The 20,458-nt window shown below is 39.5% G+C and overlaps 1 protein-coding gene across 1 annotated transcript; it reads left to right on the top strand.

Moving 5' to 3' along the window:
- The first annotated feature begins 9,720 nt into the window (after positions 1–9,720).
- Positions 9,721–14,679, top strand: LOC115796643 (high affinity immunoglobulin gamma Fc receptor I-like). Its single transcript, XM_030753006.1, has 6 exons — positions 9,721–9,760; positions 9,939–9,983; positions 10,238–10,486; positions 10,573–10,818; positions 14,040–14,165; positions 14,657–14,679. The coding sequence occupies exons 1-6, from the start codon at positions 9,730–9,732 to the stop codon at positions 14,677–14,679; spliced, it is 720 nt and encodes a 239-aa protein (XP_030608866.1). The 5' UTR covers positions 9,721–9,729.
- Positions 14,680–20,458: the final 5,779 nt, after the last annotated feature.

The raw sequence follows: 20,458 nt of genomic DNA, 5'->3' as shown, positions 1-20,458 counted from the left end.
TTATCTTCTTTTTTTGTAATTGAACAAGCTGTACATTTTCACCTGGCTTTGGCGTGTACGTGTATAAATTGTGATATCTTGTGTCTAGTCAGTTACATACAGATAGCTGACTCACACGGCTGTAAGTACGTATAAAGTTTCAATGCTAACAAAAGCTTCAGTCTGTTATTTAGAAGTTGAATTTGAACCAACTTGTTCCATCGTCTCTGTCCTTTTACGCATGTATGAATGCTGCTTACAAGAAAGTAACTGTTGCAGCTTGTACACACCCTTAATGTGGTCGACCACTAATCTGAAACTGTTGCGTTACTTTTGTCCAAAACAGATGCAACAAGTTTGTGGTCAGCAGTGAAATGTACCTGTGAAGCACATGTCTGAGGAAGCCTCTAACTGAAATGTGGTTTAGTACCAGACAGAGTGACTGAAATCTTGTTTCATGCTGCAGCAGCAGCTGCTCAATAAAGAAAAGAAAACAAGCTGACTTTCTACATTTGTTTGGTGCAAACTGTGTGAATGCAGCAGTCAGGAACTGAGTGACTGTTGGTGACACTGATAATAAAGGGTGAAAGGGTGTGATTTAGATTCTGGGAGGTGGTGTACAAATGGTGGTTACTTCTGTGCAGAGTATCAATTTTACATTTTTGTCCCAGATCCCATCCAGAAACTTGCCCTAATAAGTATTCTTTATTGTCATTCACATTGTATTTGCATACAGTGGAACAGAAATACATAAGTAACACACACACAGCAAAGTTGCCCTTTAAACAATGTTTCTGTGTCATTGTTCAGTGGGGCTGAAACTGTTCCATTTCTAAGAAGAAAACATCACAGCATTGCCCGCAGATACAGTACATGTGTAACAGAGGTGCTTCAGGTTTGTAATACATGTGGTTTTCATTTGAGGTGTAAGTTCATGAAGCTCAAATTATCATTTTGTGCTAAAAGAAAAGCTCTGTTCTGATCTGCCAGAGATAATAATAATAAAAATAATAATAATAATAATATTTTATATTTCTCTATTAACCCCTTAACTGGCAAGGGCCCGGTGACGGGCCGTTTGTAGTCCCTTTTATATGGCAGGCTAGACCCTCCCATTTTTATTGACACGTCATTCGGCCAATCATGTAACTGGCTGCACCAAATCACCTGACAAAGCTACGTGACGCCCTCTGAGTATTATTGGCTCTGGGAAACCCATTTCTTAACATGATTGGCCGAATGAGGTGTCAGTCAAAATGGGCGGGTCTAGCCTGCCATATAAATGCACTTCATTCGGCTGGCGGACCAGACGCAGCCAGTTAATAGGCTATGAAATGGGTTGTTCAGAGCCAATAATAACCAGAGGGTGTTATGTAGTTTTTGTCAGGTGATTTTTTTGCTGCCAGTTAAGGGGTTAATAATAGGTGAGACAGTGAGCTTCTGTTTCATTATACAAATTATTATAATATATATATTAGGGCTCCACTACACACTGGATTCATGAAGTTGTCATTTCTGAAAATAGAGAAAATTAGATACTCCAGATGTGTCTTGCCAATCCAATTTAATGTAAATGGCAAGGTTTTTTTGACTTTTTTGCATCCCCATTTCCTTATCTTTTGTTTTATCATACCAGGATTTTTGATTGTTGAGTATTGATTTATTATTGTTCAGTAGTAGATTTTGTTTTGCTTTTCATATTATCTTTTCTATATTATATCATATATATATATATATATATATATATATATATATATATATATATATATATATATATATATATATACACACACACACACACACACAGTTATGTTCAAAATAATAGCAGTCCAACATGAGTAACCAGATCAATCAATCTTTTTGGTAGAAGTCATTTTACTACATGGCAAACAATTTACCAGTAGGTGTAGTAGTCATAGAAAACCAACGGACCCAACAATCATGATGCATACTCCTGAGTCTGTGTAGTTGAATAATTACCGTATTTTCTGGACCATAAGGCGCACCGCATTATAAGGCGCAATATCAATGAACGGGTCTATTTTCATACATAAGGCGCACCGGGTTATAAGGCGCATGATAAAACATATGTAGAGCAAAACAAAAGCATCAGGTAAGTTGAACTTTATCCAACTCATTTACACTAACTCAGAATATTGTTCAGTTGTAACAAATACAGAAAATACACTCACATTTTAAATCATTCATCTTCCACAAATCCATCAAATTCCTCATCTTCAGTGTCTGAGTTGAACAGTTGGGCGATTTCAGCATCAAGCACGCCGGGTTCCCTCTCGTCATTATCCGAGTCTCGTTGTTTGTTCTGTTTCGTTTTGGTTGCAGCACACAGCAACCATTTAATTGTTAATAAAAGCGCAACTTTTGCTGGCAATCTCTCACCATCTTCTTTAATGTCTTAACAGATGCTGCAGTATATTCTTTATTAACCTCACAATTACACATTATTTTAGTATGTAGACCTCAAGCATCTTATTTACCTCATACCCACTGACCTAATATGCCTGTCTTTGAAATGTGGGGCAAGGCCAGAATAGACTGAGGAAACTCGGGTGTGCAGATGGAGAAACTCCACATAGTAAAGCCCCAGCTGGGCTTTTAACAAGGAACTTTTTTTGCAGTGAGGTAACAGTGTGACCAACTGCATCACAAGCTTCTATATATGGACTACTATTGTCATGTCCTGGGCCGGTGGCCCAGTGTTTTATGTTTTCCTGGTACTATTTCTGTTATTTTTCTCAGGTAATGTTTTGTGATCTTTTGTATTTGTCCGTAGTTGGTTATTTCTAGTTCCTTGTGTCTCCCAGTATTTTGTGTCAGGTCTGCGTCTCTGTTCCCTCGTCGTACTTCCTGTTTTATTTTGATAGTCGTCCGGTCTTTGTCTGTTGTGTTCAGTTTTGCTTCCCTTAGAAGATAATGTGCCTCCCAGCTGTACCCACTCCCCTTGTTATCCTTCTGTGTATTTAAGTCCCATGTTTTCGTTGTCTGATGTCGCGTCGTTGTCTGCTCCCCGGCTGTGTACCTTCCGTGTTTTTCAGTTCATACCCGATAGTATTTCAGTTTTGTTACCGTTTGCTCCTGGCTCAACCCTGCACTACGTCTAAATAAAGACTGTTTCACCTTTTACCTCATCTGCCTTGGGGTCCCCTTCTTGCCTGTTACACAGCCGTTCCATGACAGAACGACGCAACAACCGACAGCGAAAAGACGAAAAGCAGAAGTCAGGAGCCGAGTGAGTGCTGATGACGCTGATACGGGAGGTGGTCCTCTGTCCTGGCCTTAAATACTTGAAGTAAACATATGTTAGTTTATATTAACACAAAAAAATTGTTTTATATAAAATTTGAAAGAAATTTATTTTTCAAAGTGTTAGAGCAGGGTCATAATGAGTCAAGCCTAGAAAAAGAAGAAGAAGAAGCAGCGTTGCTCTGTCGGTCAGCAAAAGTTGATCCTTCAGTCTCAACTGAGTATCAGAGGTCAGAACTAGGGCTACATAAAACGATTAACGTCTTCTCACACCCCAGTTTCATGCACCGCGCCCTGGATGGGGACTGGCACGTTGTTCGGGGCTGGGTTGGCTGCTTCCCTGGGTTGCTGCTGGTACCCGCTCTCCCACACTAGGTGTCCAGGTACATTATGTGTGTGTACATGAGTGTGTGACTAGTGCATGTGGATGTGGATGTGTATGCGTGTGTGTGTGTGCATGAGTGAACGACTTGTGCGTGTGTGTGTGTGCGTGCATGTGAGTGTGTGTGTGTGTGCATGAGTGTCTGACTGGTGCATGTGGATGTGCATGCGTGTGTGTACGTGCGTGTGTGTGCATGAGTGAACGATTTGTGCGTGTGTGTGCATGAGTGAACGACTTGTGTGTGTACGTGCGTGTGTGTGCGTGTGTGTGCATGAGTGAACGATTTGTGCATGTGTGTGCATGAGTGAACGATTTGTGCGTGTGTGTGCATGAGTGAACGACTTGTGTGTGTGTGTGCATGTATGTGCATGAGTGAACGACTTGTGCGTGTGTGTGCATGAGTGAACGACTTGTGTTTGTGTGTGCATGAGTGAATGACTGGTGCGTGTGTGTATATATGTGTGCATGCGTGTGTGTGGGTGTGTGGACAGCTGGGCCTGGGTTGGTGGCTGGCCGAGCCTTGGCACCTGTGGGACGCGGAGGGCAGGAGTTACCCCTCCCTACCGCACCACGCTGCTCCCCACTGGTCGTCACTGCCTCCCCTGGGGTGTGGGTGCCTGGGGTGTGTGGCCGGATGTCTCGGCGTGGTTTTTGACCTGCTCCCTTGGCGACTGTGGCCTGGGGGTGGCTTGGGCCTCTTTGGCGTGTGGGGGGGGCTCTGCCGGGTGTCGGGCTGCTTTCGGGCACTTGGGGCCTCAGGGGCTGCATGCTCGGCTCGTGCTGGGGCCTGTCGTCTCCTTCCTTCCTCCTCTGGGGTGTGCACACGGTTACCATTGGGATGTGTGGCCCCAGGTCTTCTGAGCTCCTGGGCTGTGGATGGCCTGGGTCCCCTGGGTCCTTCCGTATTTGAATCTGGATCACGGGGGGCATGGTTGCAGTTTCTTGCCCTCATTATTGAGAGGGGCATACACACACATTACTACAAACAATAAAATTGTATGTGTGTGTGTATGTATGTGCATATGAGTGTATGTATGGATGTGTGAGTGTGTGTGAGTATATTTACTTTTCTTCGATTTCTTTTTTTTTTTTTCCTTTCTTCCTTTATATATATATATATATATATATATATATATATATATATATATATATATATATATATATATATATTTTTTTTTTTTTTTTTTTTTTTTTAATCCCTTATTAGTGAATAAATATAGACCTGTAGTAGAAACGTATTTTCGAGAATGCTTGTGAATACAAAACATTACAACATTACTCACACATGCGCCAATGGCTCCCGCAGCCACTAGTTTTTCAAAACACTCATAGCAGGTAGCGGTTTTATCTGCGCAAGCGCAAAGAGGCGAAGCTGTAATAGAAACGGTGAGCTCTAGTAGTGCAAAAGGAAACATTTTTTCAGCATCCAAAACAGCAGCTTTTTCTTTTAGTAACCACCATTAAAATCTTTACTGGGAAACAGCTGGAGGTCCTTCATCAACCACCTGATCAGCAAGTGTGAAGAAGGTGAAGACAAGAGAACTTCGTAGCTGCTCCATCCACCGCTGTTTGTTCACATGGCCAAAAACTGCAGTATGGAAGTTAAAATATGCAGATAAACTGTTAATAAAAAAAGGATTTCTTATCCGATTACTCGATTAATTGATGGAATAATCGATAGAATACTCGATTACTAAAATAATCGTTTTATGCAGCCCTTGTGTCAGTATTGTTATCACGTAATAAAACAGAAACACAATCTTACTATCTTTAATGAAATAATAATAATAATTTTATTGAAAAAAATGTGAGTGTCTTAAGCTGAAAGACAATAATTTATTTAGCTAATATTTAGTTTCCAGCCTCCAAAGATGGCGGGACAGTGAATGCAGGCAGGCTAATGTATGCCATTGTAAGATAAAAAGAGGAAGAAGAAAAATATTATGCAAAGCATTTTTTTCAACAATACATAGATGAATATCTTTGAATTCCCATGCAGAAAAAAGACTTCAGGTTTCTTGTGTGGTATCGTTGCATCTTTGTTAGATGTGTTATTTATAAATGTACACAAGCCAGTGATAATTTAAGCTTCCTGATGTTATAAAAACCACAAAGAATACAAAATACTCCTGTTATAAATGTGTCCTGTATCTAAGGTGAAGGTTGTGGGTTTCCTCATATAGCTAAAAATGATTGTGTGACATGCAGTGAAACTTCAAACATGCATTCAGTTTCAAAATAACGGTCCAGCCAAGAGTCCAACCATCAGACAAAGTGCTACATGAACAAAGAGACAAAACAAATAAATACTTAAAAATCTGTGATTTTTTTTAGTACTACAAACACAGTTTGTGTGAGACTTTTTCTCTCCCACATTTGTAAACTCAGATAATTAAATTTAGTTTATAAAACAAGAGGCTGTCCAGTACAGCTGATATCTCTGTCATCAAAGTGGAGCTGCCAGGCAAACGGCAGGAACTCAGAGATTTATGTTATTTGGTAGTTCAGTGTCCTGATAGCAGCACCTGACTTTAAAAAACAAAAAAATCTAACTCTGAATGTCAGGTTTTCCAAAAATTTCAAAATAAGTCTAACAAATACAGCGAGCAACAAACAGGGATTTTCATAACTGATGTTACTGAACCATCACCTCCACTGTCCTCCATCAGAATCAGATGATGGTGGATCTATTGTACAACTGAGGAGGCAGGACCGGCTGAAATCATGTCTTATGTGTTGCATTCAGGTCATTTGTGACAGGCAGTAAAGAAGAAGAAAGAAGAGGAAGAGCTTTATTTGTCACATACATATACATGCAGTGAGATTCATTCTCTGCATTTAACCCATCACACACATGGAGTATGTAGTACACACAGCACAGCATGGAGCAGGGGGCAGCCAAGGGGCGCCCGGGGAGCAACCTGGGGGGGTGGGCTTGCTCAGGGACCCACAGTGATGCCAGCCCGAGGATTTGAACCAGGGTCCTCTCAGTGATGAATCCTCTTCTTCTCCCCTAGGCCACCACTCCCCTGTACAGATTAAAGATAACTCAACTCAATCATATATAAAACTGGGATGGCTGATATACATTCTGTCAAATGTTTGAACACACTTACTCGTTCATATGAATGGGCGAGTGTGTCCAAACATTTGACTGATACGTACATGTGAATGAAATGTGTAGTTTGCTGTAACCACATGCTCGGGAACTGCCCTGTGAAGTGAATATTTTAGCGTAATACACAGAGTAGCAAATTGTTTCCATGCTTTTTAAAAATATTTATTTTTGTTCTGTTCTTCCTTTGTGTCTTACAGAGAGAGCTCTCTGAAGACTTTATCACATAATGTTTTTAGTAGCTCTGCATTCCCAGCTGGCTTTATGTCTCTCTGAGTGTGCGTGTCTACTAATTATCATAGCTTGTGCGTATTCAGTTCGATACAACTGACTGTCAGGCCCACATGGGTGCATATGAAGTTCAAATGCTAACAAAAGCATCTGTTATTTAGAAGCTGAGCTTAAACCAACTTGTTCAGTCTGCTTTGTTTGTTCACACATGTATGAACGCTGTTCCAGGAACAGAGCGGCTGCAGCCTCGAGACGCTCACTGTGCCAACTGCTACTCTGAAACTGACACTGTGTAGTCTGATAGTGAGCATGTCTCTAATTAAGTGTGGTTTAGTGCTGAGACAGAGTCCGTGGTAGCGTGGTGGAGGGGGCATTTTTCTACATTTGTTGGCCTGTATTAGACTGTGTCAGTCATGTGTTCCATCCATCCATTATCTTCCGCTTATCCGGGGCCGGGTTGCAGGGGCAGGAGCCTAAGCAGAGAAGCCCAGGCTTCCCTCTCCCCAGCCACCTCCTCCAGCTCATCCGGAGGGACCCCAAGACGTTCCCAGGCCAAACAAAAGATATAATCTCCCCAGCATGTCCCGGGTCTACCACGGGGCCTCCTCCCGGTGGGACAAGACCAGAGAACCTCACCCAAGTGGCGGCCAGGAGGCATCCTAATCAGATGCCCGAGCCACCTCAACTGGTTCCTTTCGATGTGGAGGAGCAGCGGCTCTACTCTGAGCCCCTCCTGGATGGCCGCACTCCTCACCTTATCTCTAAGGGAGAGGCCAGCCACCCTTCGAAGGAAACTCATTTCTGCCGCTTGTATTCGTGATCTTATTCTTTCGGTCACTACCCAAAGCTCGTGACCATAGGTGAGGGTAGGAATGTAGATCAACCGGTAAATTGAGAGCTTCGCTTTTACACTAAGCTCCCTCTGCACCACGACAGACTGGTGCAGCGTCCGCATCACTGCAGAAGCAGCCCCGATCCGTTGGTTGATCTCCCGCTCCCTTCTCCCGTTACTTGTGAACAAGACCCCGAGATACTTGAACTCCTCCACTTGGGGCAAGAACTCGTTCCTGAGCCGGAGAGGGCACTCCACCCTTTTCCAGCTGAGGACCATGGCCTCAGACTTAGAGGTGCTGATTCTCATGCCGACCGCTTCACACTCGGCTTTGAACAGTTCCACTTTGAGCTGGAGGCCACCCCCTGTTGAAGCCAACAGAACCGCATCATCCGCAAAAAGCAGAGATGAGACTCTGAGGCCACCAAGGAAGAAGCCTTCCGCCACCTGGCTACGCCTAGAAATCCTGTCCATAAAAATTATGAACAGAATCGGTGACAAAGGGCAGCCCTGACGGAGTCCAACACCCACAGGAAATGAATCCGACTTATTACCGGCTATACGGACCAAGCTCTCACTGTGGTTGTACAGAGACTGAATGGCCCGCAACAATGAGCCAGACACCCCACACTCCCGCAGGACCTTCCAAAGGACACCCCGAGGGACACGGTCGAATGCCTTCTCCAAGTCCACAAAGCACACGTAGACTGGCTGGGCAAACTCCCACGCACACTCGAATATCCTTGAGAGGATAAAGAGCTGGTCTAGCGTTCCGCGACCAGGACGAAAACCGCATTGTTCCTCCTGGATCTGAGGTTCGACTAACGGACAGACCCTCCTTTCCAGCACCCTGGCATAGACCTTACCGGGGAGTCTGAGAAGTGTGATCCCCCAAAAGTTGGAGCACACCCTCCGGACTCCCTTCTTAAAGATGGGTCATGTGTTGTGATGTAAATCTCATTATGCAAAGTAACAAATAATGGTAAATGGACTGGTTCTTATATATCACTTTTCTGCTCTGAGTACTCAAACTACTTGTATAAATGTAGTTATCAATTCTAAGGAATGAAATATGTAAATGAAATTAAAATGTGTGCTTGAGTAAATTTGCTGGGTCCAACCTGGTACTAGCAGAGTGTACCTAATAAAGTGCATGTGAGAAATGTAAATTATGTTTGTCGTGTGTTTGCTTTGTTGTGTGTCACACAGTGAGCTCATTTGTTTGAGCCTCTTGATAATAAACCTGTGTTATCTTCACATTCTGAGGGTTTCTGAGGAGACTGCAGACGTGTTAATGAAAAGTCTAATAAATGTTTCACCCAAATGTACAATGCACAATGCCATATAAATAAGTAGATTATTTGAATAAAGTTTGATGATTTCTCACATTTTACTTTTGAACAAAATCTGGCAAAGTCTTCAGTAACAAAAATTAAATATTTAAAAGTGTGGTTACAGTGTATCAAAGTGATGTCTTTAACACTTTTTAAGTATGTGTGAAATTATCATGTACACATGACCTATATCTGAATGACAGAATGGCATTACTGTATCTACAACAGTGTTAACTCTCCTGTGCCTGAAAAGAGCCTCAGTGACTTTGTTGAGTCCCTGAGTGTCCTCACAGAGGTTACAAATATCTCCTACGTGTGACTGATCTCAGCGCAGTGCAACAACATGAGGATGTGAGCACAGGAAACATGAACCACCTACAAATTTGCATCAAATACAGTATTAGTCTGAACTGGTTCTTGTCCCACCCACTGATAGTGAACTGAAACACTGAAGCTCGACTCAGCACTAAAGCAGCTCAGCTTCTCTGGAAACTACTTTGTAAAATAATATAATTGGATTGAAAATATTTAGTATTAAAATTATTTTAGCAGCAGTGTTTGTGTTTTGGTCTTCGGGCTGCAGCAAGACAATATGGAGGTCAGAGCTCTGTGTATGAGACTGTGTGAGTAGTTTCTCTGTTTTCACATGATTGAAGAAAGTTATTAACATTAAGAATGTTACTTATATTTTTATTTTTTTTCTTTAAGACAAAGTCGGCTATATTTTTGTGGAACAATTATGATAGCTTTCAGAGTCAAGAAGTCTCTTAGTAAATCTGTAATTTTCTGTTGTCTCTTCAGTGATGATCGTTATGATTCTGCTGGATGGACAGGATCAGAAAGCTGGTGAGTACCTGCTGTTTGCTCATTTATATGAACACTGTTTATCATTTTGGAGGAGCAAAGAATATAAAAAATAGTAGGAAGTGGGGAAAATGTTCTTTGGTGATTTTAGTGAACCTTATCCTCTGGTATAATTAATCATCAGAAGTTATGATGCACTTTTTGTTTTATTGACCCTTTTATTCCTTCATGGTTTAAGTTCACTGCAGCAGTTTCAGCAGTAAAAGTCTAAACTGAATCTTTCTTCTTTGTTTCAGATGCAGTTTCTCTGAGTATCGCTCCAAACAGATCGCAGTTCTTTGAATATGAATCAGTAACATTTTACTGTGAAGGAGTCGATTATTGTGAAATTGTGCATAAATTCAAAGGGAAATTAGAATCATGTAGCAAAACAGCAACAGGATCATCCTGCGACATTAAAAATGTTTATGCAGGCGACAGTGGAGAGTACTGGAGTGAGACTGAAGGAGGGAAGAGAAGCAACATCATCAACATCTCTGTCACTGGTACGTTTGCAGTGAGACAACAAGATTTTATGATTCCTTTTAATTAAATGTAATATGATATAAATCTCAAATGTGTGTTGTTTCAGCTGGTTCTGTGATCCTGGAGGTTCCTGCTGCTCCTGTGATCCTGGAAGAAACTGTGACTCTTCACTGCAGAAACAAAATCGTTTCCTCCAACCTCACAGCTGATTTCTATAAAGATGGACGTCACATACAGAGAAGCTCCAAAGGAAACATGAACATCTACAGAGTTTCCAAGTCTGATGAAGGACTTTACAAGTGCAGCATCTCAGGAGCTGGAGAATCACCAGAGAGCTGGCTGAAAGTCACAGGTGAGACTCTGAGATCTCACAAAAGTTCTTTTTTTTCTTAAAGTCACAAAAAAACAGCAGTCATAGTAATCAGGTTTGCCGTGTCCACATGTAAATTTGTCAAAGAAGATTAACATAGATTAAGGTTAATCGCAGTTTTGTTTGTTTGTTCTTTTTTTTTTTTTGATCATCTCACAAAATTAACTTCCACTGCTTCACATTTACATAAACTGTGTATTTCAGACCCCTCTTTGGACCACAGCTATCTTATTGACTTCATCTCACGGATTGTATTCGCCATCGTGGTGGTGGCTGTGCTGCTGCTGCTGGTGGTGGTGGTTAAGTTAATGTTACGACAAATACCACAAAACACTCCAGCCACTGATGACAAATAAAACAATGAAAGCTAAGTAGTTAATTTCCCATCTTGCTTCTTCTTGTGTTCAACATTTTACTGATTTTTTTACACGCTGTATTTTAAGCTTCTATAAGCTGATGCATCATGTGTTAAATAAAAGTCATGAATGCAGATGCCATTTTTAAATCGCCCAACATAATCCCCATAAACATCTGCAATATAACTGCAGTATTGCTATTTGTCTGTTAATGGACTCTGTGGTGCATTCATGGACACACATGTGACCTGTGATTTACTTTGTACTGAATGTTTCTCTTTTTTCTCATTGTATTTAATATAGTTAAAAATAATAAAGACAAAAACAAATATTTTATTTTGTATTGTAATAATTAAGGCAGTATTAGGCTCATATCAGCCACATGCATATTAAGTTGGACTGAACTGTACACAACTTTGAATCTTCCTGGAAAAAGTTACAAGGTAGGATGATGCACAGGAGCTGCCCTTGCTGCAAAGCAATAAGTTATTTTTAAGCTACAAAATATATTTTATATATAAAATTTTTTTTATATTCATTTGTTTATTTTATATATTTTATATAGTATATTTTTATACTTGAACAATTTGGTTTTGATTCTGTGCAGTTTTTGTGATGATATAATTGCACACATCAGTATATGTGGTCAAAAGTGCAAAATTTGAGGTGAATATGAATAAAAAATGCTCTCTGCAAGTCACAAGTCAACACTGCTTCCTGCTCTGAAGACCTTGTTTGTGTTTGTAGTGCCAGTTTCTCACTGACCTGAAGTCAGATGTTCTCAGGAAACATGAACCACCTAAACGCAGCATTAGTCTGAAGTGTTTCCTTGTTCCACCAACTGAGGCTTGACTCGACACAAAAGCAGCTCAGCTTCTTTGGAAACTGCTTTTCTAAAACTAGATTATTTGTGAAATTATTTTAATATTAAGATAGTTTTTGCATCAGTTTTCATTTTTGTCTTTAATCTGCAGGTAGACAGTATGAGAGCTCTATGCACAAACCTGCATGAGTATTTTCTCTGTTTCCACATGATTAAAGAAATTATGTTGATAAAAATGTGACCATCACCAATTATCACCAACTGTGTTATAAAACATTTACTAGTAGATTTAACAGTCAACATGTCTCTTAGTACATCTGTAATTTTCTTTTGTCTTTTCAGTGATGATCGTTATGATTCTGCTGGATGGACAGAATCAGAAAGCTGGTGAGTACCTGCTGTTTTCTCATTTATATGAACACTGTTTATCATGTTGGAGGAGCAAAAAAATTAGAAAAAAAATTTTCTTTTGTGATTTCAGTTTCAGCAGTTTCAGCAGTAAAAGTCTAAACTGAATCTTTCTTCTTTGTTTCAGATGTTTGAATATGAATCAGTAACATTTTACTTTGAAGGTGTCAATTATTGTGAAGTTGTGTATAAATTCAAAGGAAAATTACAATCATGTAGCAAAACAGCAACACGATCATCCTGTGAAATTGAAAATGTTTATACAGATGACAGTGGAGAGTGCTGTCACTGGTTCGTTTGTAGTGAGACAACAAGATTTTATGATTCATTTTAATTAAATGTAATATGACATAAATATCAAATGCATGTCATTTCAGATGGTTCTGTGATCCTGGAGGTTCCTGCTCTTCCTGTGATGGAGGGACAAACTGTGACTCTTCACTGCAGAAACAAAATTGCTTCCTCCAACTTCACAGCTGATTTCTATAAAGATGGACGTCACATCCACAGAATCTCCACAGGAAACATGAACATCTACAGAGTTTCCAAGTCTGATGAAGGACTTTACAAGTGCAGCATCTCAGGAGCTGGAGAATCACCAGAGAGCTGGCTGAAAGTCACAGGTGAGACTCTGAGGTGTTTGAAATGAGGTTTAAATGCATGTGAAGTGAATGAGAGCTTTAAAGTAGGGCTGCTGAATCTGCTTGTAGGTAATTACAGTTACAGTTTTTTTCAATTGCCAAGGCACATTTCTTGAGACCATCCCTCCATGTCTCCGTGACTCTTCCTCCAAAACCAAACTATTGCCTCAAAACAGTTCAAACAGTGCTCAAAAGCAAGCAATGTTGTCAGATCAGACCCCGAGTCAATCAAAATGAAAAACACTACTGAACAGTAATTACACACAACATAGAAATAAAGAAAACAAAATGATCAGATCATAAAGTCTTAAGCTATATATATATATATATATATATATATATATATATATATATATATATATATATATATATATATATATATATATATATATAAATAAAACTTTACAACAACAAAAGTGCATACGGTATCTTCTCCTCTTCCTCCTCTTGCTCTCTGATTGGGCTCCTTGTACTGGCTTCTATTGGTTTCTTCACATCATTAGCCACATGTGTGATCAATTTTGAGTTTTTGTATTTAAGTTGAGATACCTGTGCTTTCACTGAGTTTCACTTTTGCTACCTGTGCTTACTATTATGCAACTCAAGTGCATTACAGTGCAAAATGTGTTTTAGTGAGTGAAAATATGTTTGCAAGTTGTGTCTAACAAGGTGAAAAGTGCTTAAGGTTCTGCCAAAAATGTGACCATTTCCACAAATGGCTTCAGGGCACTGAGCATTTGATTCAGACAACAGGGTTTAGTGTTTTTACAATTGCGAAAAACTGTAAATTGCCAGGGTGCAAACTTAAATGGCCAAATCAAACAACTGAAACAGCTGTACTAAACTTTGAAGGTGTGTTCGAAGCTTTGAAGTTGATTGGCAAGATTATAATTGTGTCAGTAAGAAAAAGCTAACATGAAGAATTAGATGGTTTATCTTTCCTTTCTCATTTCAACTTCTTCCATCTTTCCAAAGATCGCTCAGAGGAGATTCGTTCCTCCTCAGCTGCCACTGCAGGGATCGTTGTCACCGTTTTATTTATCGTTCTGTTGATGGCAGCATTGGGACTGTATCACTTTGGCAAAGATTACTGGAACAGAGGTAAAGAAAATAACAGAAATATTATATTTGATAAATAACTTTGGGTTTATTGCTTTTGCACACTCACAATATGGCCTGCTTAACCAAAAGTGTATGGCTCATAAGTAACTTTAATCTGGAGTCACACAAGGTAACACAATGTGTTAATTAATGTGTTAATAATTCATTATTATTAATGTTTTGATTTTATTTACTTAAAAAGCAGCATTAGCAGCATTGCACTGCCTGTCAAGAAATGCAGAGGGTTCAGGCTCAGCTGAGGATCAAACAGGTCAGAACACAAACACTGTGTCAGTATTTCAGGTTAATTGCTTTTGTGTAATGAAACAGAAACTCACTGTATTATCTATTAGGAAAAGAGAAATCTGGCAAAGATAATTTCCTACTGTTTCCCAAGACAATGCTCACATGATCTTAGAAATACTTTATCACATATTTGTAAGTTAAATATTAATATTAATAACCATCATTATCGTCATCATCCATGTCAGATCAGTCTCAGCCTGACGAATAGATTTTCTGAACTGTAGGTTAAAAAAGTTTAATAATAAATGTAAATGTAAGCTCAATGACTTGAATTATGAAATAATCTGCAACTGTTTAATAGGTTTCTTTCTGTTTGGGATTTCAGTCTCCACAGAGACCAGCACAGTGAATGCAGGCAGAGCAACATATGCTGTTGTAAGAAAAAACAGGGACAAGAAAGGTATGTACAGTACCGAGCTGTTTTTTGTCTTGTGTTGTTTTTAAACTGAGCAGTAGCACAAAATTATTTCTTTGAAGCCACAAGCAGGAAAAAGATAAAACGATTCTTGAGAGGTAGTTTCTGCCCCTTTGTTCGATGTGTCTGTGTTATTTATAAATGTGCAGCTGCTAGTGATAATTTGAGCTTCTTAAACTTACCCCTCAAAAGAAAACCACATTTACTGTGGTACAACCTTGAAGCACCTCTTTCACACATGTATTGTCTCTAAGGTGAGGGCTGACAGTTTCCTCATGCAGCTCAAAATGGGTACATGTGGTATACATGTACATGCTGAGGTACAACTTCAGATGTGCATTCAGTTACAAGATAAACTTCAGCTTAAACACAATAACTTTTATTTTTGAACAAAACCAATGTATACATTCAATTTTGTCATGTGTGGCAGGCAGGGTGGGACCCAAGTGTAAGACACATATAATATAAAATATAAAAATAATACACAGCTACAAAGCGAAGAACTAACTATAACAGTCCAAAAATGCAAAATGCTGGGTCAAATCTCAGGATCATGCCAACCTTTCATCCAAAAGTGAAATCATTAATACATGAGAATGCAAACAATTAAAAAAGAGTACAACCAAGAATGTTGCCATTGCCAAATGACGAGACAAAGGAGGAGTGCAATAAGAGAGATGTCCACCACAAACAAATTAATTCCTGAATTTTTTTAAGAACATAGTATCTGTGTTGGCCCTGCGACAGGACGGTAACCTGTACAGGGTCCACTCTGCCTCTCGCCCTATGACCGCTGGTTATCTGTCTCTGTTTCTCTCTTTCAGAAGATGAAGATGGGTTTTGCTGTAGACCCAGTTACTTCTCTCCAGGCCTGCGTGACACTCAACAACGAGGTGAGACTCTGATTAAAGGCCATTTTAATAGTGGTGTTGAAACAGAGCATCAGAAAAATCACCAAGTAACTTGTAATAATCTAAGATTAATAACTGTTTAATGAAGTGAAATTTGTGGCTCCCGACTGAATTAATTCCACTTATCATTGAATCAAAAACAGGAACCATGCCCTTTGCAGCGGTCTACCAAAGTGTAGCAGAAGATCCTCTCTATTCTACAATAGAGTAGGTAAGACTTGCTACAATGATGTCTTAAGTGCTGTATTTCGATTAATAAATTAATCGGACGGATGGATGGAATAAAAAAATAGAATCTTTTTCTTTTGATTTTTTCTCCTTGATTTTCTTGATGCACGAATTATGAGAATGTGTGTAAATTTCCCCGAGTGTTTTAATTTCTCTTTAAGCATGAAAAAACAAAACAACAACAAAAAACTAAAACAAAATACAATGCAATTGAATTTTTGTTTATAAACCTATTTTCATGAAATTACAAATATGTCCTCTCAGCTGGACCCCAGCCATTTGACTTTTGAACCAGAAAAATACTTATTTAACAAACCAGTAACAGAAAATGACATTACATCCTCGGATCCACTGTCACTACTGCTAGCAGTGATTAATCCTGATCCTGTTAATTACATTCAAATAATGCATGAAAGGGTTGAAACGTGACATTTGTAAATTATGTTACAGTATTTTTACAGTCCCTTTGTTTGGAAAAATAAGGGATTTGTTCATTCACAGATGATTTTTTTCACAATATTTTACAGACTATTTGACTATTGTTTTTGTGATTTTTTTATATTTATATTTATTTACAGTATATTAGATTATAGTAAAAAAAAACATGTACAGCAATCAAAAATGTGTTAGTGTGTAACATGCAACATAGAAAATAACAATATCCTTTTCTTTCTGTGCTTCCTTTGTGTGTCACAGCAGCAGAGTGAGAGCAGACTGAAGACATAATCACATCTGAGAGAGTGAAAACAACCCAGAATTATCTTCTTTTTTTGTAATTGAACAAGCTGTACATTTTCACCTGGCTTTGGCGTGTACGTGTATAAATTGTGATATCTTGTGTCTAGTCAGTTACATACAGATAGCTGACTCACACGGCTGTAAGTACGTATAAAGTTTCAATGCTAACAAAAGCTTCAGTCTGTTATTTAGAAGTTGAATTTGAACCAACTTGTTCCATCGTCTCTGTCCTTTTACGCATGTATGAATGCTGCTTACAAGAAAGTAACTGTTGCAGCTTGTACACACCCTTAATGTGGTCGACCACTAATCTGAAACTGTTGCGTTACTTTTGTCCAAAACAGATGCAACAAGTTTGTGGTCAGCAGTGAAATGTACCTGTGAAGCACATGTCTGAGGAAGCCTCTAACTGAAATGTGGTTTAGTACCAGACAAAGTGACTGAAATCTTGTTTCATGCTGCAGCAGCAGCTGCTCAATAAAGAAAAGAAAACAAGCTGACTTTCTACATTTGTTTGGTGCAAACTGTGTGAATGCAGCAGTCAGGAACTGAGTGAGTGTTGGTGACACTCTGATAATAAAGGGTGAAAGGGTGTGATTTAGATGCTGGGAGGTGGTGTACAAATGGTGGTTACTTCTGTGCAGAGTAACAATTTTACATTTTTCGTCCCAGATCCCATCCAGAAACTTGCCCTAATAAGTATTCTTTATTGTCATTCACATTGTATTTGCATACAGTGGAACAGAAATACATAAGTAACACACACACAGCAAAGTTGCCCTTTAAACAATGTTTCTGTGTCATTGTTCAGTGGGGCTGAAACTGTTCCATTTCTAAGAAGAAAACATCACAGCATTGCCCGCAGATACAGTACATGTGTAACAGAGGTGCTTCAGGTTTGTAATACATGTGGTTTTCATTTGAGGTGTAAGTTCATGAAGCTCAAATTATCATTTTGTGCTAAAAGAAAAGCTCTGTTCTGATCTGCCAGAGATAATAATAATAAAAATAATAATAATAATAATATTTTATATTTCTCTATTAATAATAGGTGAGACAGTGAGCTTCTGTTTCATTATACAAATTATTATAATATATATATTAGGGCTCCACTACACACTGGATTCATGAAGTTGTCATTTCTGAAAATAGAGAAAATTAGATACTCCAGATGTGTCTTGCCAATCCAATTTAATGTAAATGGCAAGGTTTTTTTTTAATTTTGCATCCCCATTTCCTTATCTTTTGTTTTATCGTACCAGGATTTTTGATTGTTGAGTATTGATTTATTATTGTTCAGTAGTAGATTTTGTTTTGCTTTTCATATTATCTTTTCTATATTATATCATATATATATATATATATATATATATATATATATATATATATATACACACACACACACACACAGTTATGTTCAAAATAATAGCAGTCCAACATGAGTAACCAGATCAATCAATCTTTTTGGTAGAAGTCATTTTACTACATGGCAAACAATTTACCAGTAGGTGTAGTAGTCATAGAAAACCAACGGACCCAACAATCATGATGCATACTCCTGAGTCTGTGTAGTTGAATAATTACCGTATTTTCTGGACCATAAGGCGCACCGCATTATAAGGCGCAATATCAATGAACGGGTCTATTTTCATACATAAGGCGCACCGGGTTATAAGGCGCATGATAAAACATATGTAGAGCAAAACAAAAGCATCAGGTAAGTCGCACTTTATCCAACTCATTTACACTAACTCAGAATATTGTTCAGTTGTAACAAATACAGAAAATACACTCACATTTTAAATCATTCATCTTCCACAAATCCATCAAATTCCTCATCTTCAGTGTCTGAGTTGAACAGCTGGGCGATTTCAGCATCAAGCACGCCGGGTTCCCTCTCGTCATTATCCGAGTCTCGTTGTTTGTTCTGTTTCGTTTTGGTTGCAGCACACAGCAACCATTTAATTGTTAATAAAAGCGCAACTTTTGCTGGCAATCTCTCACCATCTTCTTTAATGTCTTAACAGATGCTGCAGTATATTCTTTATTAACCTCACAATTACACATTATTTTAGTATGTAGACCTCAAGCATCTTATTTACCTCATACCCACTGACCTAATATGCCTGTCTTTGAAATGTGGGGCAAGGCCAGAATAGACTGAGGAAACTCGGGTGTGCAGATGGAGAAACTCCACATAGTAAAGCCCCAGCTGGGCTTTTAACAAGGAACTTTTTTTGCAGTGAGGTAACAGTGTGACCAACTGCATCACAAGCTTCTATATATGGACTACTATTGTCATGTCCTGGGCCGGTGGCCCAGTGTTTTATGTTTTCCTGGTACTATTTCTGTTATTTTTCTCAGGTAATGTTTTGTGATCTTTTGTATTTGTCCGTAGTTGGTTATTTCTAGTTCCTTGTGTCTCCCAGTATTTTGTGTCAGGTCTGCGTCTCTGTTCCCTCGTCGTACTTCCTGTTTTATTTTGATAGTCGTCCGGTCTTTGTCTGTTGTGTTCAGTTTTGCTTCCCTTAGAAGATAATGTGCCTCCCAGCTGTACCCACTCCCCTTGTTATCCTTCTGTGTATTTAAGTCCCATGTTTTCGTTGTCTGATGTCGCGTCGTTGTCTGCTCCCCGGCTGTGTACCTTCCGTGTTTTTCAGTTCATACCCGATAGTATTTCAGTTTTGTTACCGTTTGCTCCTGGCTCAACCCTGCACTACGTCTAAATAAAGACTGTTTCACCTTTTACCTCATCTGCCTTGGGGTCCCCTTCTTGCCTGTTACACAGCCGTTCCATGACAGAACGACGCAACAAACGACAGCGAAAAGACGAAAAGCAGAAGTCAGGAGCCGAGTGAGTGCTGATGACGCTGATACGGGAGGTGGTCCTCTGTCCTGGCCTTAAATACTTGAAGTAAACATATGTTAGTTTATATTAACACAAAAAAAATTGTTTTATATAAAATTTGAAAGAAATTTATTTTTCAAAGTGTTAGAGCAGGGTCATAATGAGTCAAGCCTAGAAAAAGAAGAAGAAGAAGCAGCGTTGCTCTGTCGGTCAGCAAAAGTTGATCCTTCAGTCTCAACTGAGTATCAGAGGTCAGAACTAGGGCTACATAAAACGATTAACGTCTTCTCACACCCCAGTTTCATGCACCGCGCCCTGGATGGGGACTGGCACGTTGTTCGGGGCTGGGTTGGCTGCTTCCCTGGGTTGCTGCTGGTACCCGCTCTCCCACACTAGGTGTCCAGGTACATTATGTGTGTGTACATGAGTGTGTGACTAGTGCATGTGGATGTGGATGTGTATGCGTGTGTGTGTGTGAATGAGTGAACGACTTGTGCGTGTGTGTGTGTGCGTGCATGTGAGTGTGTGTGTGTGTGTGCATGAGTGTCTGACTGGTGCATGTGGATGTGCATGCGTGTGTGTACGTGCGTGTGTGTGCATGAGTGAACGATTTGTGCGTGTGTGTGCATGAGTGAACGACTTGTGTGTGTGTGTGCATGTGTGAGCATGAGTGAACGATTTGTGCATGTGTGTGCATGAGTGAACGATTTGTGCGTGTGTGTGCATGAGTGAACGACTTGTGTGTGTGTGTGCATGTGTGTGCATGAGTGAACGACTTGTGCGTGTGTGTGCATGAGTGAACGACTTGTGTTTGTGTGTGCATGAGTGAATGACTGGTGCGTGTGTG

The sequence above is a fragment of the Archocentrus centrarchus genome, chromosome 18 (assembly GCF_007364275.1).
Source record: "Archocentrus centrarchus isolate MPI-CPG fArcCen1 chromosome 18, fArcCen1, whole genome shotgun sequence".
In the NCBI taxonomy this organism is placed as follows: Eukaryota; Metazoa; Chordata; class Actinopteri; order Cichliformes; family Cichlidae; genus Archocentrus; species Archocentrus centrarchus.
The sequence above is the reverse complement of the archived record's forward strand: the minus strand, read 5'-3'. Positions and strand labels throughout refer to the sequence as shown.

What these genes read in the sequence shown, in the direction of transcription:
- LOC115796643 (XM_030753006.1), top strand. Translation starts at nt 9,730, where the DNA reads ATGGAGGTCAGAGCTCTGTGTATGAGACTGT. An exon ending in TGGACAGGATCAGAAAGCTG is followed by an intron (nt 9,984 to 10,237) that starts GTGAGTACCTGC and finishes TCTTTGTTTCAG; the next exon opens with ATGCAGTTTCTCTGAGTATC. An exon ending in CATCAACATCTCTGTCACTG is followed by an intron (nt 10,487 to 10,572) that starts GTACGTTTGCAG and finishes GTGTTGTTTCAG; the next exon opens with CTGGTTCTGTGATCCTGGAG.